At 29.7% G+C, this 24,498-nt stretch overlaps 1 protein-coding gene across 2 annotated transcripts in view; it reads right to left on the bottom strand.

The window, feature by feature from the left end:
• The window catches only part of dpr12 (defective proboscis extension response 12), a 382,253-nt gene that overhangs the window by 37,281 nt on the left and 320,474 nt on the right, over positions 1–24,498 (bottom strand). For both annotated transcript variants that reach the window (XM_040708020.2, XM_040708021.2), the window contains exon 7: positions 13,150–13,266. In XM_040708020.2, coding sequence (XP_040563954.1) covers positions 13,150–13,266 — 117 coding nt within the window. The remainder of the gene's footprint in view (positions 1–13,149; positions 13,267–24,498) is intronic.

Genomic DNA, 24,498 nt, shown 5'->3' with positions numbered 1-24,498 from the left:
TGAGATTTTATATTGAGATTAAATGTATTAAAGTTCTATAAAATGATAGAACGTTGCAAACTCGATCATTGGATATTGGCAGTACTTGTTTTAGGGAGAGAGGAACACTGCAAAAAGTGCATGAACACCCTGCATATAATTTAAAAATAAGAGCCGATTAAAACCCATAATATGACTTATTGGGCACTTCTACCCCATAGCATGAGGCTAATTATCAAATGTCAAAGATATTTAGCTTAAAAGCAGGGTTGCTGATATAATAAAGGATTAAGAAAACAAGAATGTTGCAACTTTGTTTACGACTATGTGTTTCCCATCCAAGAGATTGAATAAAGATTAAATAAAACTATGGCCTTTAATATGCTTATTAATGCATGTTAATATATCAAGTAATAACCATTTAATCATTGATCTTTAAAGCAGGAAATACGGAATTACTTTTTCCTTAACGTAATAATTTGAAAGCAGATAACATAAGAAAATCAAAGTCCTTTTTCTTTAATAACTGTTAAATTTTAACTAAAAATAAAAGGTGACCATCAATATATCTATACATATTTTCATAATTAACTTTTCTATTTCCGAAGTTTTTCTACTTATTCATAATTTTAGTACTGTGAGTTTCAAAAGTAAATGTTGCTTTCTCATTTTACTTCAATGGCTGTCAAACAATGATTTAGCACATTTGTGAATTTTTGAATATATTTGATATTTAATGAAAATTAAGAATCATCCAATATTTTGACTAATTGGGATAAGTAGGTGCCTAGGGCTTAATATTTTTGTTTCTTCCCATTTTCTGCATTTAGGGTCGATTTTATAACAGAAAAAAAACTTTAAATGATGCTACTTTGGAAAGGAATAATTCCAAAACATGAAAATACCCTTTTTTAAATCAATTTTTAATCCTGAGAAAATTGGTCAAAATTGAAGATTTTTGAATTAATGGATACAAAATTTAACTAATCATTTTTTTGCTGATAATAGGTTAGAGAAAAAGTAATTTCGTATTTCTTTCTATGATTCAATGATTTATAAGAAGTTTTAAAATCACCCGATTTAAGTAATTATTCCCCGTTCTATTTGATAACTTGTTGCCAACGAGATTCCAACTTCAAAATGCCTTGTTCGTTGAAGCCCTTGTCCCTATTGGCAAAAAACTCGGACAACAAATTTGTACAAGTCTCTATTGAGGCAAAATTTGTAGCCCCAAGTGCGTTGGACATAGACAGGAATAGGTGTTAGTCACAAGCTGCCAGGCCTGGACTGTATGCTGGATGCATACTAACTTCCCATCCAAGCTCCCGAAGCGTTTGGTGTGTCATCAAAATGTATGCGGCCTGGAGCTGTCTTGATGATGTCCTATTGCCTCCTATTCAACAATGCTGGCCACTTCTCTTCTATCGCCAGCTTCAAATGGTAGATATGTTCACAGTAGAGGGCAGAATTGAGTGGGGGAAAAAATTGCTGGAACAAAAGTATTGGGCAGTATAAATCGAAAATATTCTTGGTCACTTTCAATGCGTTTTTCCCTTTCTGAACCGATCCAGTGTCATACTGTTTATAAGTGCTTGTAGTATATACTCACACCTTTACCACGTCTTATCGTATAATGTATGGTACGATGTGAACAATAATGAAAAAGATAAAATAAGATATAAAAAGGGGCGGGAAATACGAAATTAATTCTTTCCCTACCCGATATCTACTAAACAAAATTGAATGATAGTCTCCATATAACACGTCTAAAATTAGAAATGTATAAAAAACACTCGGTTTTAGCACTATTTCGTTGAAGACATTCCTTTGCTACACTGAAAGCAAATTTGTAATTTTTTCAGGTCAATAATACATTAAACCTATATATTTGCAATTATATCAACGAACTTTAGGAACCAATAAATTCTCAAACTGCTCCAATCGAGGATTCCAAAAGTCGTACATAAGACATGATACGTATATTTAATTTTTTTTTTTGAAAGCTTCACTGTTTTTAGTAATTTCCCATGAAGTAGAAAAAATTTCATAAAGCTTAATTTTATTGAACGATAAATTTGTGTTCAACAAAATATGGCAAATTAAAATTAGATATAAATTTTGTCTCTTTTTATAAATGATCAAATAACCCAAAGGTTTTTACCTAGATATTTCTGAATTTGATGGGATTTGGTATACAAAGTAGAGACCCAAAACTTCTTGTAGCATAAAATTACAATTATATCACTTGTTTCTTTAATTACCAGCTTTCATTTCATAATCAAACGAGAGCTGATGCTGAACTAAACAAGTTTTTTTTGTCATATCTTTAAGTGTAAAAATGTCCGAGGAACAACAAAAAAGGCAACTCGTATGCCTGCCATATTGTCAGAGCCGAGAAATCTGCAACCACAAAAAAGTCAATTACAGTCTCAATCATACGAGAAGGACCAAAAATTATGAAGCATCAATATGGCTGATTGCTGACCTGCCTACTCTTGGCCCTTTTCCAGCGTTCACCTTAAACAGTTGGAGCCTGCAGTTTTGGGATAAAAATGTTTGCTGCAACTCTCAAATAAATGTGGATTCACTCTGAGCTACCATCTTGACAATGTAGTACCCAATAGATACGGCTTTCATTGTCAAGAGCTGACAATCTGTTTGCCGGCATGCCAAGGTTTTTATTGCCTGTAAAGACAGATATACTGAGTAAAAAATGTATAAAAATATACTATTTAAACATATCACAAATTGGGTTTGAGTTGCTTCTTTTTGATTTGATAAATATCACGTTTTTCATGATTTAGTCATGCTACAACAAGTTTTGGGTTCACATTCTGAACATGTTGATTTTTATGTCCAAACTTTCAATATATCTCAACATTTTCATAATATTTTAAAAAACTAAAAACTCTTGTTCATAATTTATTACAAATATCCTATTAATTTTCTGATATTATTCATTAAAAAAAGAATCTGAATCTTTAATAAGCACTAAAAAAAACCAAAATCAATCTGTATATAATAAAAACAGTTGTTAGATATATGTAACATATGTTGTTAAAAGCAAATAACTGATTAAAAAAAAACAGACCAAAAGAAATATTTGAAATTTTGTTGCAGACATAATAATTAATTACCTATGAACCAGTACATGCTCACACAGGCTAGTTTTCTGTACAGAGTCATTAATTATGTACGTCTAACTATTAATTAGTGTAGAAACTCAGTCCACCACTGAATTTTTTTTTCGGTTCGGTCTTTAGTGATTTTTTCTAGAGCGATTTGGACAGATTTTTGGGTTCATACCGCAGTTTAAGACCGTAGACCGTTTTTTTCGGCCTCACTTTGTAGGCCATTTTTTTCGGTCTCACTTTATGGACCAATTTATTTTCGATCTCAATTTATTGACTGACTTTTTGGGTCACATATATTATAAGATACCATTTCTTTTTCAAGATCAACTGTCATTCATTTTTTTCAAAAAAAATATCAAAAGTCAACGATAAGCTTTAGAACAAATACTGTATACATATAAGAGACGACCAGATCAAAATAAATACGATCTATCTCTATTTAAACTTCGTATAACGTCATTGTATTGGAAAAACATATGATGTCATGTTATAACCAATTTATCGTAAAATCGGTCTAGACCGATTTTTTTAGGACCGAACTAAACTAAATTTTTCCTTTGGACCAATCTAGACCTAGCTTTTTTTATTATGCCGAATTAGTTCGGTTCAAAAAATATTAAACTGCCGCAGACCGGTCTAGGACTTTCACACCGAAACCCAACACTACTATTAATGATTAATTTTTTGATATACATTACTTATAAAAATGTACTTTAAAAACAATAAAACTTGTTTGTGAAACTCATGTTTTAATAACTAAGTGGCTCTTTAATTTTAACTAGTAATAATTAATAAACTGGATATGTTCATACATACAAATATACTATTGAGAAGATATATGGCCCGTCAGCATATATGAAAGCTAGAATATTTATATGAAAATTTGCTAAGGATTACATTTGTAGGGGAGAACCGGGTGAATTCAAACTGCAGATGAAAACATAAACTTGTTTTTTTCGGAAACTATCATGTTTAAATTAGTTTGGTCAAGTTCAATCTTATTCAAAGGGCAGTACTTCCTTTGTTATGCAATGGATTTGCTAAGGGATACTCGTGCAAGGAGTTAGAGGAGATCAAAGTTTGATGGTACTTTTGTTATAATTTTTAGTCAGGTGTGAGGAGATATATATCTAATCAAGTTTTAATTTTATTCCTGGGATATTGTTTATAAAATTATTCCTAATCTAACAACAATTATTTATAGTGAAGATAAGTTGTAAGTAATTTTAGTATATTTTTGTGCTTTAATTTATAATTTGAAATCAGTATTGTGGGGTGATTTGGAACACAAGTGTTCTGGTTGAAACTCACCTGTACGGTTTCACCCTCTTCAGATGAAAATGATAATATCTATGTACTTTTATGTTTTTATTTTAAATGAAGGGGTAAGTGTATCAAAATGCCAAGGGTTTATAAAAGAAAACGCTCCAAAAAATATTCCTTATATGGCCTTCAAAAGATATTTGAGGATCATACCAGAGGTGTGCGTATTCGTAAAGCTTCAAAATTGTATAATGCTCCACCAACAACTTTATGGGGAGCAATTAAACGATCCCAAGTTATAGACGACACGTATTATTTTGATTAAACATTTGAAGGTGTTGTACAATAAAATGCACTAAAAGAAACAAATATTCCCTTGGCAATAAAATTAAATATTACCAAGAAGTTTTGTGGTCATAATTACGTCCTTATTGTTTCTCCCTTTCCACCTTTTTAAAAAATTTCCATAAAGGTAATTTATGTTTAGTGATGTAAATTGTATGTATTTTTAAAGATGACCCTTTTTATGGAGTTAATAATCTGAAGAATGAATTTCCTTTTTCTTAGTTGTTGTTATTATTATTTAATTCCTGAATTGTGAACTTTCTTTCCTACCACATTAAAATATATTCAAAACCTGATTAAATATTCGTGTGTGCTCATAAACGACGAAGTATAACCTTGAGGATTTGTCGAGTAGTTATAATGGTAAGTCTTTGTTGGACTCAGAGTAGAATTGAGGACAGAATTTGGCGAATGAAACTTCATGACAACTAAACTTTTCTCATCCAAAACATTCTTCAAATTGTCAGGGTTACCAAGTTCATTTTCAGTTTATTTTATTTTTACTGGTCCAATATATCCGTTATTTTCATTACTAATTATCATGCAATACTCTCTATTTTTTTTCACCAAATCTTGATCAGAAAGGTGCAAAACAATGAATAACTAGAAGCAACACTGTAAAGTGCAAAACTCCTCCAATAATCATTTCCCCATAAAATCAACAGTCCGATCTTCTGTATGTTATTAATTAACAGTTAGCAATCTTGCACATTTTTTCACCTTTTGTGTGACCTTAACCTTATTAATATTTAAATTGATATTCAGTGCCTGTATTATACTTACAAAATGTAACTGATTTGAACTATGTATCTTCATTTGTTCCAAAGTTATGTTCGATTATACGTTTTGAACAGTTACGTTGACATCTCAAAATTTAATAGCCTCTTACTGTTAATTTATATAACGGGTAGTCCATCGAAATCTGAACACTTGCGAATTCAATAATTATTGAAGGTTGAGTATTTGAAATGAATTTATGTTTCGATATATTAAAGCATAAACAATTAGTTACAATACAAACTTGAGTTCTCTAGCTTACGTACACGTAGAAAAAAATGGCACTTGAACGTGATCGACGAATTTCCATTCGCACACTCCAAGAAGTTGGGCGTCAGCAAGTCTGCATGTTGAAGAAGAAGAAGGGTTCTGTCAAAAAGGCCAACTTTTACCCATATGAGTTAAAGAAAACAGCCCAGGCCAATCCCCTTAAGTTCAAGAGGCCCATACAAGAGATCTTGTGGTTTTAGACCAGACTGTCCAGAGAGTTATCAAAAAGTGGTTGAAAAGAGCCTTGGGAGTGTGGGAAAGCCACTTTTTACACCAGCAACGAGATAACCCCATCTTCTCCAGTGCAAAAGTCTTTTGAGTTCTTTAAACTCTTTTTTGCCACTTTTGGCCCCTACAACCGTGATGCCAACTCCCTCGAGTATACTTTTTGTGTGCATGTCGAGAGAAAGGCCTGCAGTGTCTGTCATCCAAGCATCAAGGTCCTCAAAATCAGCCAGTATTTGGGCGCCATGAAAGAAAACAACATCTGCAGAGGATAACAGGCCCTCTCCATCACGTGGAAGCAATCATTCCTGCTGAGGGCAACTATATTTATGATGAAAAGAGCTCAGCCACACATTTATATTGTATTAATTTTGTTGAAATTCTATTGTTAGTTAATAAATTATATCTTGTTGAAATTTAAAATTGAATGTGTTGAGATTTTTTAAGGACCACTTTCCATAAAGTTTTATAAAATCAATCTGAATTTTTTTTCTGTAATCCTTCTCACAAACAAATAGACTGAGCTGAAAAAATGGTATCCTTTCAACTTTGTTTGCAGAGGTCATGATCTATATTAATAAGGCAAGGTATATCTGTTTGAGTCTATATATGTTGAAAGTAAGTCGTTTTTGATGGTAGATACTTCATCTAAGAAATAATAATGCAATCAAGGATTCGGGGTCATATTAAAAAAAAAGATAAAAAGAGATTATTTGTATAGAATTTTATAAAAGTGGTATCGAAGAATGAATGATATCTCCTTGGCGTTTAAATCAACTCATTTTAGAAAAAAAAAGTAACTTTACATATATTAGGCATAGCAACGATCTAGAATACTCCCTGGCATATCAAATCATATTTTTTAAAAAAATATCAAACTGTTATGAACGGAGAGTCAAAAGAAAAATTTATTAGGGAGTTAACTTTTATATTATAAAATCAAAGTTTGTCTGTTCGTAGACGCGACGGTCACTGTTCATACTAGAGAATAACTCCTAGAATATTAAAGAAGAAGTTGGATTTTACTTGATATAATATGTAATAATAAAAAAATTCAATGTGTTGTAAAAATATGCATTTACTCGCGCATGAAATTTTTAGTACTTGGCAATCTGAAGAGCATTTTTACTTCTTTAAAGGTACTATCTATATGTTTTATATCCTAATAAGTGAACAGCTTTTGAAAGAGAGTTAAAAGGCAAAAACGCATGGAGATTAGGACGTCATTTAATTTAGAACATCATTATATTTAAGGTTATTAAAAATAAAAGCCATATCATTAATCATGTATAAAGCTTCATTTCAAATTGACAGGATCAGAATATTTATTTTCTCTTACACAAAATTATGGTACACAATGAAAAAATAATAATCCATGAATGTCATTACTCTGTATTTAATAAGTAATAAAAAATAATAAAAGGTTTATAATACACAACATTTGCCTATTTTATTCATCATTATTCTATGTCTGATGTATGTATATTGATGGTTATGATCCATGCAAAACATTGATTAATAACGTTTTTTTGTTGTTGCTGTTCTAATTAATCTCTGAATCTGCTTAGTCTTGAAGGCTTTACATTATACTGACATTTTATTGAAAGCCATAAAAAAAGTATGAATGAAATACTAATAAACAAGGAATTTATGGTTTGTAAACCATAAAGCTCTCTCCCCTTCCCTGAAAACAAAACAAAACAAATAAACAACAATGTTGATTTGTAACACAAATATACATGTCCACAATCAAAGATATATGATGATTCTATAATATTTATATTTTTTTTACTAATGATAATTATTTTTATTTTAATATAATACTGCAATCGTTCTCTTTTACTCGTAAAAACCTCATGTAGTGTGTCCTTGCTCATTAGAGTAGGTACCTACAAAATCTTTTTAGATACATATGTATAATAGATTGTTCGTTTTTAGGCTAATATTTTATGTTTTCTGCACAAAAACCTTTTCTATTGGTCACAATAAAAAAAAACTTACTATCACAAAAGTTGAGGCCTCTCAAGGCATTTTGATTAAAAAAAGAAAAAGATTTTTAGTTCGAATTTGCCCATATTATCATTCCAAACATGAGGCAAAAACTGTATTTTATATATATTTTAATATTAATTTTGTCTGCACCTTTTTTTTTTGTAATAAATTAATTAGAATTTCGGGGGAAAAATGAATTACTGCTATGAATAAGAGAACTGTCTTCATATAAAATAGCAATAGTGCAGTGAAGTATTTTAATTATATTTAAATTAATATATAATTATTTTATAATGCATGTTTAAAACAATTTATACCAAAAATTGGCAAGAATGCTTTCTTCGAAAGGAAAAGTCAACAATACGCCGACCTATTAAATAATAAACAAAAAGAAAAAAATATTACAAGTTACAAGCGTTTTGTCTTTTTTAATTTCTAAACATAATTTTTTACTTCCAAAAATGTCAATATACTAAGGATGCAACTTTTGTGAAGAAAGAAGGAGTGCAAGGGAGGAGTAATACCTTTGATAGTTCTAAATTAAAACCAAGGTCTCTATTGGCTGACTTATAGGATTTTTGGGAAGAACATGAATTACTGCTATAAAGATGAGAACCCTTTACATTTAAAATAGTATTAGTGAAGGACAATTATTATAATTATATTTCAATTCATATATATTTTTCGCCCATTTTTAAAACAATTTACACCGTGGATAGACTAAAATCCTTGGCTCAAATGGAAAAGTTGACATCACGATTGTCTATTAAATATGAACAAAACAGAAGAAAGAAGTGATGCAACGACTGTTTTTCTTTTTCTAATGAATAAACTTAGTGTTTTCTTTACAAAAATGCCACCCTTTCTTAAACTTAATTGGTGCAAGTCTATTTGACCAATTAAAGAACGTTTTTTAATAAATTATTATTTTTCTAATTGAAATAGCCTGTTCCACGTCAAATAGGCCCAAGTGAACTCCCACTATGTTGAGGTCATATATGTAATTGTGTAGGGAAATAAACAAATTAGCACAAAAAACGAGACATTGTAATATGTATGTATGTATTTTCGTGATATGTCTCTTGCAGATAATAACAAATGAAATGTGTTTCTAGTATTGTCATTGATTGAATAGGCTTTCCTATTAAATCAATACAGTACCTATAGGTTTGAATGATATTTCTATATACATTCAAAAGTATTTATAGTTTGTAGTATCTAGGAGAAACTCGGGAAGTGGGGTGGTTGAAACATGTCTTTTTTTCTATAGCATCAGAAAAACGTAATAGCCACTCGTCAAAAAATCATTTCATTTCAATATCCTGTATATCACTGCCCTCTTTTTTTATATTGCTATATTTTGGCGATTTAAATATAATAAATATATTGTTTTATAAAAAGGTTGACAAGGGACTTTTTGAACTTATTTTATGGCTAGCGATGAAAATCATATTGATTTTAGGCATGTTACAAAACAACAACAACCAAAAATAATAATCATATCCCTAACAATTTGAAGAATGTTTTGGAGGAGAGGATGCTTCATTAGATCAACTACAAATAGCTTTGATGAGGAATCCTTTATGTTAGTTTCCGTCATTTATTAGCACACACTCAATCGAGTTTTTGTATTTTATTATTGTATGCAGTAGAAAACAAATTTCAATTCTTATGGATTAAATTATAATGATAACAGCTTAGGAAAATATAAGACACTCTTCAATTTGCCAACAACAAAAAATAGGGGAGCTAGAAAAAGCTAACAATTAGTACCACGGGTTATATTATTGTAGTAATTCCTCAGTTTTTCTATTCCTATTGTTGTGGGTTTGCTTGTGTCTTCACTTATATGTTTCTAGTATTACATGCTAAAGTAATACTCCAAACAAGCCGGGTAATTTGTTTCTCGGATATACCGGACAGTTAGTGCTACAGATATTTTTTGGTCTTAAAGGGTATTGCTGAATCTTCAACTCAAGATTTTTAGCTATATATATATATATCAAATTCGGTATCATATTTTTCAAAACTGGTTCAAATTGGCCTCTGTCATCGAAACGACCAATCTGACGAATATAGAACAAACCTTGACAAAATTATATTTTTCCTTTTGACTCTTATAATCATATGTAACATATATATTGATGGTCAACTATGTATTCCTTGTAGTAATTATTTGTGTTGTAACTTATTTTGAGTATTAGAAAAACTAACATTGCCATAATTGAAATTGAAAATATGTAACGTAATAATTACATTATTAAATTATGAAGTAGTTCGTTTTTAAATGTATTTTTACTTGAGACATTTAGAAACAGAAAGATCTATTTGACAAGATACTTTATTCAGCCCTTTATTACCATATGTATCATCAGTTAAGCTAATTGGGAGTATTTTTGTGATGTTCAAAAAACAAGAACAACAACAGAAAATCAATATGGCAACCTCAACCAATTTGAAGAATGTTTTTGGGGAAAGTAGCTTAGATTTTAGGATGTTTCATTAGATTAACTACCTACAAGCAGCTCTGAGAAAACCACGATGAGGAAATAAACAAAGACATGGTCTAGAATTACTCCAATGTTGTTGATCTTCAATTATATTCTGAGTCCAACAAGGACTTACAATTATAACTCCCATACAAATCCTCAATAAAACTCTCTGTCTTATATTAACAGTGAGCACACATACATGTTCAATCAAGTTTTGTATCTAATTGTATATAGTAGAAAAGGAAGTTAACTCCTTAGGAATCGAAAAATAATGAAAAGAGATAAGATAAGCAAATTATTTCTTTAGTTTACCAACTCAAAAAATCCCAGACAAACTAAAAAATGATTTTCATTACTGCGTATCACATTTTTTACATGAGGTTTGAAATTTTCAATGAGACAAGTTCCACTATTTTATTTCTTAAAAGTTCCATGGATGGATACGCAAATATATACTTAATGGATCATTAAACATAAAAAAATTAATTTCTTTATTATGGCTTTCCTGTGTTAGATACGTTTTGCCACATTGAAAATGTGAAAAAAGAAAAATAACAAAACAACCTAATTTTTTTAACAAATTCAAATCTAAGTTTTTCAAGAGATGTTTTGTGGAAATTAAAAAAATCTTTTTTTATATAATGAACAGCAACAAGAGTCAATTAATTATTTTGAATAATACAAAATCTCAATTTCTAGTCAAAAGCTGAAAAGTCTCACTTTAAAAAAAAAATATATATGTCGAAAAATGATGAACATCTATTAACCTTGTGGGTATGAAAGAATTAATTATTTAAAAACGCTTAGAAAAACATTTTAGTATAGTGGAATATTTTTCAAGACCATTGGTATCGTAATATAATTTTCTCAGAATAGACCATCTTTAAATTTCAGTGCCTTCACGTCACAGGTTCACAAAAGTATATTCAAAAATATAATAATTAGCTACTTGTTTTTGAAATTTTGGATCTAGTATTTAATGAGAAAATTTATTTCAATGGGAGAAATAATTATACATTAGGTATTTAAAAAAATAACGAAGTAAACTTTGAAAAATGATTCTGACTCATTTCAACAACGCCAACCTCTATGGGAGAGGGAAGGGAAAATTATGGGACAAAGAAAATTGGAGGAAAGTAAAGAGCCACTCATTATATTAAAAAAAAACTGATGAAGTACTCGTGAAAGAAGTTTTTAAATCTTTCAAGAATTTTAAAAACCAAGACCTGATGAACTTGGCTCAATAATTTGTAAGAATTTGGCAGACGAATATTATAATAGAATAGCGTTTTTATACATATTATCCTTGAAGTTTTCTTATGATCCCAAAATATGGAGTGAACCAAAAATTTTGTTTTTAGCAAAACCAAATAAAGAATATTATTCAACCACCAAAGCATTTTGATCCGTAAAATTGGCAAACACAATAGTCAAAGGAATGGAGAGAATCATTTATTGGCCTATATAATCTTTACAACTAAAGGTTCCAATGACCAATCAGTTCAGGTTTCAATGGGGGAAATTTTGATTCTGCGATTGCCAAATTAGTAGATAGAGCAGAGAGTGCCGTCTTGAACAAAAAACATGTAATGGCAGATTGATCTATGTTGCCGTCAAACGAAACAGCTCTATACAAGTCCTAATCATTGATGGAAATTGAAATTACACAAAAATTTTGTGAACTTTGTTTCTGGCCACATTCCAATGAAAATGCATCTAAAAAAATGGGATTAGTCGATGAGTACTAATGCACAGACTATGTAAGGAAGGATCAGAGTCTCATATCCATTTCCTGATAGAAAGGGACTCTCTTGCCAGGCCAAGAAGAAGCCAGCGGGGAAATTGTTGGAGTAAAAGGAATTTACAAAGTATCATCAAAATTCTCTCGGGTAATAAACACTTTGAGGACGTTTTTCAAGACGATGCCTGCTTGTTACCTCCACGATAAAAAACTGTTCTATTTATTGATTTTATTTTTTAACCAAATATTATTTACATTCATTATTTATACTTTATTATATTTTGTTTTTATGGATGGTCGACATTTTTATTGTCTGTGTGTTTTATTAATGTGCCTTTATTATTGTGTAAAAGATGATTAAAATGTTTAACTGAAATATATCCCACCTCAAAGGTATATGCATAACAGATTGTTGCATTAAATTGTTGTTTCCGTGACCTATGGAGGGAAATGACAATGAAAAAGGAAAATAAAAGAAAATTTTAATCTTCTTTCGATTGGGTGCTACATAAATTTTTTTTTCCTTTTTTAAATTAGAGTTTTTTTTTCTTAGAAAAAATATCTCCATGACTTTTTTTTCATTTATTTTTTGAGAATGTATATATTTTATTTTCCTAAAACGACCTTTGTTTTGTAAAAATGTTTTAAAATTACTTTTTTTATTTCAAAGTGTCAGTTCTATATAATTATTTTTGTGGGCTTTTTTCAAAAAAATAATAGTAATATTATTATTTCAAATTATTGACATATTTACAAAAGGACCTTTTTTAAAGAGAATAGAAAAAAAAATCATTTAACATTTTTTGAAATCATTAATTGTTTTCCAAATTCGCCGCACTATACAATATAGGTGGCACGGCCACTGTGTCCTTCTCATGTCAATCTTCTACTGGTTAGGCCCTGTCAAATTATTATTTGTTTATTGATTTACCTGGAGAAACGAAAACATCAATGGATGAAGATTCTGTATTGGGTGCTGAGCAGGTGTAATTCCCCGAGTCTTCCTTTGTTACGTCACTTATTATAAGACGACTATGCGTTTTTTGACCTGCAAAAATAAAAGTAATTAATGAGAGGAAATTAAAAATTCACATAATTTTTTTGTTTGTTACATAGTTATGTGTATATTCATAATTTTTCATTATGTGAATGATTATATTTATGTAATGTATGTTTGCCTGGTCCTATTAATCACGTTTTTTAGTGTAAGTTGAAGAGTTTTTTTATTTTTTGCAAACATATTAGTCAAGACTTTATTAATGCATAAAATAAAAACAACAACGACCCTTAAATTCCAGAGATTAATAGAAACAATCACAGATATTCAAATTGTATTACAGCACATTAGGGTTCGAGAAACACACCTTGATTTTTTAACTTTTTATGGATTTTCATACCTATTCTTTCAAATGTGACAATAAGAAATCATTTTTTTTTATAATACGGCCAATCAGACGTTAGAAGGACATACTATAAAATTAAACTAATTGCAATTTTGCTCTTTAGTTTTTACTGGTCCGATTGATAAAAATTGATTTTATCGACTCATTTTCATCATTTGAAATGTGCAAAATTCTTTAAACTTAAATATATCCACGAGTAATATTGCAATAGAGCTAAGTTTTATGGCATCAATTTTCGATGTCATGTTAATTTCTAAATTGGTACAGTTTGTTCAAATCAGATAACTGAAAACTGATTTACCTAGGAAAAAAAAAACATTTTTTCAACTCGTTGAGGAATCAACAAGGACTAATTATCTAATCACCCACAGTTATAAAATAAGATATACTGCCAATTTAATTATATCCCTCTAAAATCTCTTAATGAAAAGTCAATTAAAGAGAGAAAAAAAATGAAAAAATCACCGGGTATTAACATATTAAAGTAACAAAAAAAAAAAAAAAAATGAGGCCAAACATCTCTCCAATAAATACAATAATTGTAGGGAATTATTCAGATTTAATATATTTAACATGAGGTAATTTGAATTCAATTACTCAACGTTGTCCAGAATACTGATAACAGGAAAAGAAGTGGAAAAATTAACAGCTGAGAACCAAATACTGTTTAAATTTTTAGGTTTGTGAGAGAATGCCGTTTTAACTGTTGAACTATGAACCTCATTTACTGTATCAAAAACAGAAACAATGCCAGGTTAATATATTCTTTTATAAAATGAACAAATTTAAAAAAATGTTGAAGAAATTTTATCAAATGTTTAAAAATGAATAAACTTGATGCTATAGAAAAAGTGTGATATTTGAATTTAATGACATGAAAGTATAATTGAAAGTTCCTATAAAATGGCTCGATTTGTAGAGTTACTTTTTTTTGTGACAATAAAAGTAGGGTAATGGTAGAAAAATATACGTCTTTTGCAACTAATATATTTGCTTTATTGTTTATACTATGTAAATAAGAATTCATAATGATGTAATAATATATTTTTAATATTAGATTGTTCTGAAATGATTGAGACTGCCCAGACAGACAAGAAATTACATTCAAACGTTTAATAAAAGGACTCAATCATGTCACATAGTCTCTTCCATTTCGGATAACGTCGTAGTAATGGCTCTCCAACTCCTACAACTGCCTGGAGAGCTTCTTTTTGTTTACTAACTTCATCACTCACTGCAGGCCGCATGTGAGGTTACAGAGATGGAGATCTATGCGATAGGGACTCTGTTTGATCGTTTCTACCTTTTTTCGTGTTAAGAACAACATGGTGACATTAGCTATGTGGGAACGTGCGTTGTCCCACATGAGCAGAAGTTCCTTCAGGTGAGTTTTGTTCTTCATTGTTGGGCAATGTTGTTGGGTGACCCTGTCTCTTGGGGACGTCCTGATGAGGCACCAATCTTGAGCTTAAAAGTATCACCATGGAGTTCCCAGCCTACCGAAAGATGGTTGTACGACTAGGGCAGGCATCAGGGTAAATGATATTGATGTCGGTGTGGATCTCAGACACTGTTTTTCCAAGTTCGTAGCGTATCAAAAAGTACGAGCGAAAATTGTGAGTCTCCATGTTCAGTGACAAATGGAGTAACATCTGGTATGCAGGCATTAGCTATTTAGTCTTTGAATAACCATGGAATGTATTTCTAGCATAAAATTTCTGAAAAAATGATGCTGGTGGAATTTTTTAGCTAACCCTACTCTTTTCCCTTCAAACTAACCTGTCTCAATCATTTCGGAACAGGCTAATACATAATAGACTCTGATATAAATTAAAACTTAATCTTTGAGAGACATATTTTGGATAGACAATAAAAATTTAAGCTCTTTTATATATATAACTTATTTTGACACCCAAATATATGTACAACGGTACTTTACCTTTTCTAATATGAATGTAAAATGGGTTTTATACTTATTGAACTTGATGGTTTAGCACGTCACTTGAAAACACTCTGTTGTATATTTAATAGCTAGTATATTAATTCCTTAACAAGATATACTTAATTCCAATTCAACAGATGAGTGTCCAGAATATTAATTAAGTGCTAGAATAGAGTAATCGACAGCTGAAGAAATACATATATTAATGTTTGATGTTTTGGAGATAGATAACATTACTATTTATATTTATTATGGAAATATAAACAGCAGAAACTTTATACCATAGATACTATATAGAGACGGATTAATGTCACAGGTACGCCTTGTCAGTTGATGCAAGGTGCTTGTATGTCGGCAAAACCTCATAGGACATAAAACAATAAATATGACTGAAAAAATTATGAAATGTGAAACATTCAAGCTCTAAGCAAAGCTTATACAAGTTATACGAAAAAAAATGATAGGTTGGAGTATTTTGATTTTGATTTTACAGAAATTTCGTCTTTCTTTAAGTCTTCATGTCAGCTTTTGACTGGATAGAGGGCACCCTAGTGGTCATTCTTGTGCATTAAACAATAATAAAGAGCTTTATAGTTTTTATTGAGGATACTGTTGTCGGCTCGTGATGGCGTCAGCTGTTATCAGGTTATTTGTGCTCTACTAACCATATTTTTTTCTTGATTTCCATACAGAGAGCATACAACAGTTGACGATATCTCATGCGACACTTACGCCCTCTATCAATCTATGCTTATCTATGATATAGACCTGCTTTAGGAATGTTCCAATTCATCTGGACTGTATATAGGGAGAATACAATTTTTTTTGGACTAAAGATCACAGAATATCAAAATTTAATGGATTTAAAAAAAAAAAAAATTAACAAATTTTAAATTTACATTACATTCACCTAACTTATCCTTATTTAACTGTAATTTTTTTTTATTTATGATCAACATTAAGTACGATATTGTACCTTGCCACCATTTCTTTTACCAAAAAAGAATAAAAAAAATATTCATACTCAGTTGTTAGATAGCTGAAATAGTAAAAAATCTTTAGTCGCCTACACAGTGATGGCAAAACATACGGGCGGATTCTGTCTGAAACGCTGGCAAATAACTGATAGGAAATTATTTATCATGGATTATTAATGTTCAATAATGTACTTTGATTAAGGGGCGTCTGCAGGTCGTCGTAGGGTGGAGGGGCTAGAGAACCATAACGAGAGTTTTTTTTTGTCGTTACCATCAAAAAAGTTAAAAAATTAAACTGAACAAACAGGTCAAACAATTTTTTTTCAAATTTTATTTTATAATATGAAGTTACTTAAAACTCAAGTTCGGCTAAAAAAAAATTATTCACTTAATAAAAAAAATTGGATAAATTCCTAAAAGAGATAAAGCTCTTTTAAAAAATGAAAAATAATTACGACTTTGAGTAATAATTAATTTCATTATATGAAATTAATTGATAATGTCTCCCTAGATTGTGCAATAATAGAAAATATATATCCCTTAAAATAATGATCCTTTAGAAGGGACACGGGACGAGAAAACGGACAAACAATTATTTAACACACTAAGTGAAAATTGTTGCCACCCTGACCTAACTAGAGTTCATTTGAGTATAAACACTCAAAATTCAGAATCCTAAATGTTTTAAAAGAAAAATTAACGTTGACCAATTAGTATACATTTTAAATTATCTTTTTCGTAAACATGGCGTAACTTCATTAACACATAAATTTACATTGTATTTTGTTGTCAGCTGTCAATTTTTCTAATTATGTTTCCTTATCAGTTTTCTAGACATCGTCGACTGGTGGAATTCAAATTATCTCTTGTTAAGCTGAGAAAAATATCTATAGAATTATTTAATAATAATTCTATAGATGGAAAAATTGTCTAACTACCAATTGGGCCTTTTTTCTGTTTCTTTTTGTAAAAAAAGGTTGTGATACGTGGAGAAAATTACCATGATGGCAGGAGAAAGATTTATTCTGTATAGCTGTAGATTAAATTTGCTTTGAGATTTGTTTGCAGACTAGATGTGTTGTTATGAGTTATAAATCATATGGAATCCATAAAATCATAACCTCAATATATATTTCATACGAGAACAATAATCCCCATAACAATGACAAATCATCATGTTACAAATGAAAAAATATAAAAGTTTTATAGATCTTTACAAAAATAAATAAATGTTAAGCAAGTCCTAACGACTTCAGTTTGTTTCTATTCTTACGACTATATTATTTTTTTGGGGGTAATAGACTTAACATTTTTATGGCATGAATTCTATTGTCAATAAATAAATGTTTATACATTGTTTTATTTGGAAACGGAATACCCATAATAAAACCAAAACTAAAAGAGGCAATAAATGTGTTTCTTGATTTCAATTAAATTTATGTATTTGCTTCTCACTTGACTGGTCAAACCTTTTTTTTCAATTAAATTACCATAATTTATGGAGTTGCACTTGAGTTAAATCATTTACTCTAGGGAGTATGTTGTACATATGTTTTGAAAGTAAATATAATACCTTACAATTTTGTTTAATCATTTTGAACAATTTCAAAGGCCTGTATAATATATTGACCGATTCAAAGTTGTTAGCTAATAAGGTACCAGAGAAGGTTAAATCACATTTATTATGATTAAAAAAAAAAAAAAGAAGCAGGATTGTTAATTTTGAATATATATATAAAAAAAAAATTAACATTTTTTTCTCTTAATAAAATAATCAAAAGTTTTATAACTGATCAATATTTGTATATTCAGATGCGATTGGAATCGCTCTCTGAAAAAAATATTTCCATCTTTGGTAATATTTTTTGTTCCTGAGAATCAATGTAGTTTATGAAATGTTTTTTCATTTTTAACTGTTGCCAAATTTTGTCAAATATTTGAAATTTACCAAGTTATGATTGTTAAACTCGCCACAATAACTATAAATAAATTTTTTGTATGTTCTACATAAAGCATAGGACACACTTTTCATTGAAAAGGCAACACTTAGGAAATTGTAATTTGCCCAAGGGCTGCAATAACAAAGCCATATAAGTTTGGGCTCATCTTATTGAAATGTTTGATTATTTTTAGCTATAAGTTCTGGTTTGGAGGTCTAACTTTGAGCCAAAAAGCTTATTCATACCATTATAAATTTCTACAAGGATTTGACTGAATTTTACTATCTGGTATTATTGATCATTTCGAAAGGAAATTTTGCATCTGTAACTTAATCCAACTCTGAGTTCTGAGGCCTTATAGATGAAGCAATTAACATTTGGATGAATATTTGATTTGTGATATATCCTAACCTAAAGCAATTTTAGGGAAGTAGTTATGATACATGATTAAAAAGCTTATATTTAACTGAACACAATTTATATTAAATATAACTTTATTTTTTGACCTTACATACTTTCAAGGTATCTGTTCTTGGTTTTGGCAGATGATGATATATTTTGATATGGTGAATGGCAGTATACAATTAACGAGGAAATGTAAAGTGTAATTTATTTCAGCTGTTGATTTGTCCCCTTAATATAAACTTGTATATTGATTCGTATAATTTGAATTAAATTATGCTATACAGCGTTGATATTCCTACTTTTATACAAGAGGTGACATCATAACTTATTTTTTCCAAATGTCAAGGAAACAATTTCTTACAAATCCGGAAAAATTTATTTTTATTTCATAATGATGATACAAATTTAAAGTTTTTTTAAAAAACAGTTTTGAGAATCATATCAGATATGTAGGTGATGTCCTTCATTGTCCATATACTGAACTTCCATACTTTGATATCTGGGAATTTTTTTATTTCATTGCTTCTCTTGTAAAACCTTTTCATTTATAGATTTTTAGATTATCTTAAATATAGCCTATGAAAAATAGCTTATCTATGTTAAAATTTTAAACTATAACGATTTACTATAAACTACTATTATATAATAGGTAAATTTCTATTGTAAAATTTCCTTGTATTACAACATTTTTTGTTGCTTCTGTCCATTTGATCTAAATATAATCAAACCTGCACTTTCTTTTGACACTCTTGAAAAAGGCATATATAATTGATGATGTTAAAATACTGATTTTGGTAAAAATAAAACGATTTTTTGACCCTGTTATTTATTTATTGTCATTGATAACTTGGCATGTTCCTTCTTTAACCGTAAATATAATTAAGATTGAAGATACATACTAATATTAACTCGCTCATCTTTTTCCTAATTCCCTTTTTTAATTCGTATTTAATATACCTTCTTCTTTTTTCTTTTACTAAGTGAGACATACATCAGACACAAAAACACATCAATTGTTTTAGTTATATAGGATATGTAGAAGTACTTGACTGCATAATTAGTTAGTTGCAATTCTGAAAAGGTCGTCAAAATGTTAATTTTCCCATAATAAATCCGTTCTAATTACCCAATTTTGAAAATTTAAACCAATTCTTGGAAGACAACAGACCTGATAGCTCTTCATCATCATTATTCGATGACTAATTCGTGTTCAAAACATTTTTGCCAAGTATAAACGATAAAAAGGAACTGATAAAATCGTTTTTTGTATATTAGAAATGGAAGCAATTAATTAATTTTCATTGATTACACCAATAAAAACTCAGAAACTAAATTAAAATACTACTTTACGGAATCTACAGCCTGATTGTCATGCATTATGTAAAATATAAAGTAAGTTATGTTTGTTGCACTCTATTGAAAAAATAGTGCACAAGTTGGAAAGGATTACACACCATTGGCTAAGAAGTTAAATTAGTTCGTTTGTACTTTTTTTGAGGGAAAGGGTGGAAGACCCAATTCATTGTTCGATCCAGTATTTCTATGTTTAGGGCTTTTTGGTAGTCATTTTTATAATGTTTTCAAGGTTAAATTATCATGTTTTTTCCTCCCTTAATAATATTGGTTTCATTTATTGATGTACCTATTCAATGAAGGCATATTACATTACATAAATGAAATATATCATTATAATATATAAACTAATAATAGGTAATCAATTATATAAAAAACTTTGTATGTAAATAAAGTTATTTGTTTAAAAGGTTCTCCTCTATTAAATACTGTTTACGAAAAAAGAGTATCACTTATCAGTTGTTGTAAAATGGATAATCATCTATTATTACCTAGGTTTGTTGATAGTAACTTGTTATTGTATTGAAACCTTTTGGCTTTATTTGCAGTCAAATCAATATAGCATAATCAATTTTCTAGTTGACTCATTAGGGGGATCTGACCTCTTATGGGAAATATCCTGTCACGTCTATACCTTTATTGTATGATGCAATCTTTTAAAAAAACAAACAAACAAACAAAAATAACAGAAAAAAAGCAAAAAACATCAGGTAGTTAGCCAAATAAGTCAATTACACCAGCTACTATTTAATTTTTTTACCAGATGTTCATTGTCATATTTTTTCTCCACAATTTTAAAAATTAATTATATATATATATATTAGGGTGTATCACTAAGCCCAAAATTGAGTTATCACACATTCTGACCCCTCAAAAGTTTGAAATGGTAAATATAAATCCGTTTTAATTAAAAAAATATTTTTTTTTTGTACCGAAAGGTTTCTTTATGAAGTAAAACAAAATTATGAAATAAACTTTTTTCTTATTTATAAAAAAAGCTTTATGTGCTTTAAAAAATGATACTGCATGATATGTAATTTTTTGCTAAAGTTAAATCCCTTCCTTCTACAGTGAAATAAACGTTACGCTCCCCCAGATTTAGTGCGAAAATAGACGAAAAAGATAAAAATTATTTATGAAAAGGAAAAAAAATCAGCCAATATCTTATTTTTTTAATTCTATATAAATTAGTATATAATAATGTTCGTTAATGAATGTGAGGAAATGTTTGATATCGCTTCATGTCAATGCTATGATAATATAATTGCATGAGATAAATACAAATGTCCTCCCCCCTTCAAGAGTGGCAGGCATATATTGATAAAAAAAATAGAATGGGGATGTTAGGACCCATTGATTGTGTTACTACCAGAAAGAATTTGGATACTGCCAGCAGGAGAGAATGTCAAATTTAGCGTGAAAATAACGAAGAGAAACGGCTAATGGAGCAAAATTCTTGAAATCAGTCCTTAGCGAATTTTTCAGATGTGGAAGATTTTCCTATGCCTGAAAATGCTCATGAGAACTTGGACTTTGAAGAAAAATCTGTGAACCAATTAAAAAAATCTGACCATAATAAGGGGAGTTCCCCTTATCTTGTAATAATGGGGGACAGATTTCGGTTGTCAGATACAGCAGTAGCTGCTATATGTAGGTAATTCTCTTTTAGCAGATATGGAATTAATTGCGCCTTCAAATATACTAGATACGCAAAAAGTTAAAAGGAAAAGGCAGAAAATACAGGAAAATTCATGCAAAACCTTCAAAAGAAAAATCAATGAAATTAAATGCATTGGTTTTGATGGCAAGATTGACCTATATTTTGCACAGAAAAATAAGAGCATATAGTCATTATTAAAGGTACTCTAACATAAAATTGTTTTAACTTTTATTCGTATAAAATATATAGGGGTGGGGAATTGTAACTTTCATGATTTGAAACTAAAAATTTAAATTAACAAGAATAAACTTTCATTTTCTTTTTTGAAATTTAAAATGATACAAACAAATTGATGTTGGGCTTTCCCCCATTAAAGAACCCCGACATGAACACATTGACCAAGTTTCACCAAAAAGTGGGAAACGGAGTATCAAGCTAGAGAAATACTATTGGTTCTAGAAGATCATGAAAGCTTAGAATCCATAATTGCTATCATATGTGATGGTTGCATCACAAATGTTGGAATTTAGTCTAGTATTGTAAGGAGGGTTGAATTCCCTCCAAAGACCCCTTCAATGGCTGGTGGCTGGTGTGTCAACTTCACATGAATGAATTGATATTGAAGGAGGTATTCAAACAAATTGATTGTGGTCAGCAAATACCTAGTATTTATAGGGGCTTAATTGGAAAATCAATAAATGAAGATTTACAAAAAATGCCAGTCTTCAATTTCAGGCCTGTTGTAGGAAAAGTTAAAAAATCAATGAAGATATTTTGGCAGATTTCAGTAATGACCAACGCTACCTTTTCGTCATTTTTTTTTTCAATTCAGTCTGGAAAAATTCCTCCTGGTTCCCACTTGCCTCTTAAATCACCAGGAACCTTGCAGGAGGCTAGATGGCTTACCAAAGCTAATCGCATTTTGCGATATTATATATCGAATAAAAAGCCAAACAAAAATCTCTTAAAATTGGTAGCATTTATCTTAAAATATTAAGCTCCAATGTGGTTTGCAATTAAATGTCAAACAAATTGCTATGATGGTTCGAAGCATTTTCAGCTTGCAATTTCACTATCAAGAGGTATTGATCAAGATCTGGCCCCTATTGTACAAAAAAAATTATCTCGAAATTCTTTCTTCGCTCATCATGAAAATATATTGTTAGCAGCATTGGTAGATGAACACTCAGAAGTTCGTAAATTTGCATTGAACATAGTCTTGAATGCAAAAATTTCATATGACGCCATAGGCAATTCATAATTCCTGATAAAATAAACTATGAATCATATCATTTCATAAATATGATTGATCGGTCTAAGATAGTAATTTCAGTTCCTCCAATCTTACAATATGGGTCAGATAAAGAACTTATGAAAGCAAAGAATGAGCCTTTGAAATTAGAGGAATATCCATGCCATTCCCAATCTGTAGAAAGGGCAGTGAAATTAGTTTCAGAGGCATCCCCTCAAAAGAGTAGAAATACATTTAAATTTGTATATGATAGCCAAAATTTATTCATATAAATAATAAAATGGCTAATATATATATATATATAAATATACGACGAATATAAGGTTCAACAAAAAATTGCATTCTTGTCCTTTTGGAAACGGAGCATAAGCAATGTTAACTCACTATTTTGTTTATTTATCAAAAATAATATAATATTAAGTACTAGAATTTCAGCAAAATTAATAATATAAATAGATGTGTGTCTGAGTTCTATTAATCATTAAGGAACTGCCCTTAGCAGCATGATAGCTTGCAGCTGCTGAAGGCCTGGCCCCGCTAAGGATGTAGACATTTGTCATGGAGTCCCAGTGCTTTGAGGGCCACGGTGTTTAGATGCCGAACACTGCAGGCCTTCCCCTAGACATGCACCCAAAAGATTTATGAAAAGCTACTTGAAAATGACTTTCCTTTCAGAAGTTTGAATTTTAAAGTCAAGCTGTTGAATTTCAAAAGTTTGATTAAAGTTCATTTTTTCAATTGAAATATAAGAATATAATACTTTATTTTCATTTTTAACAAAAACAAATTGTAGGCCAACGAAATACTTCGGATACTCATACAAATCATAAGCCAAAAAAAAAAAAAAAAAAAAAAAAAAATAAAAAAAATAAGGGTTATATTCTTAACGAACTTTAATGAAACTTTTGAAATTCAACAGCATAACTAAAAAATTCTGACTACTAAAATTCAGCAACATTACTTTAAATTATTAACTTCCAATCCCTATACAAATAGAGAATTTCGTAAATAAAGTTATTTTCTAATAGCTATGGAGGTCAAAAAACGTCCTTTGAAGACTGAAACTTTAGATATATAATTTTTGCATTATAATCCAATAAGAAATTTGATCTAACAGGTAACTTAAAAACTTCAACACCCCAGTACAAAACAATAAAATAAAAATCTAGAAGAAGTTGCCCAGTATAGTGAACAAAATTAGGCTACAGTAAGTATCACTATTTTTTTAATTAAACATTTGAATGATACATGATACTATGCTTAAATAGTTAATGCACGTGCACATAGATACAAGTATTAATTTAATAAATTTCTTAAAAATAGAAAATACATATTAATAAATTAAGAG

The sequence above is a fragment of the Lepeophtheirus salmonis genome, chromosome 3 (genome assembly GCF_016086655.4).
Source record: "Lepeophtheirus salmonis chromosome 3, UVic_Lsal_1.4, whole genome shotgun sequence".
NCBI classification, from domain to species: domain Eukaryota; kingdom Metazoa; phylum Arthropoda; class Copepoda; order Siphonostomatoida; family Caligidae; genus Lepeophtheirus; species Lepeophtheirus salmonis.
This window is presented reverse-complemented; position numbering and strand designations above follow the sequence as displayed.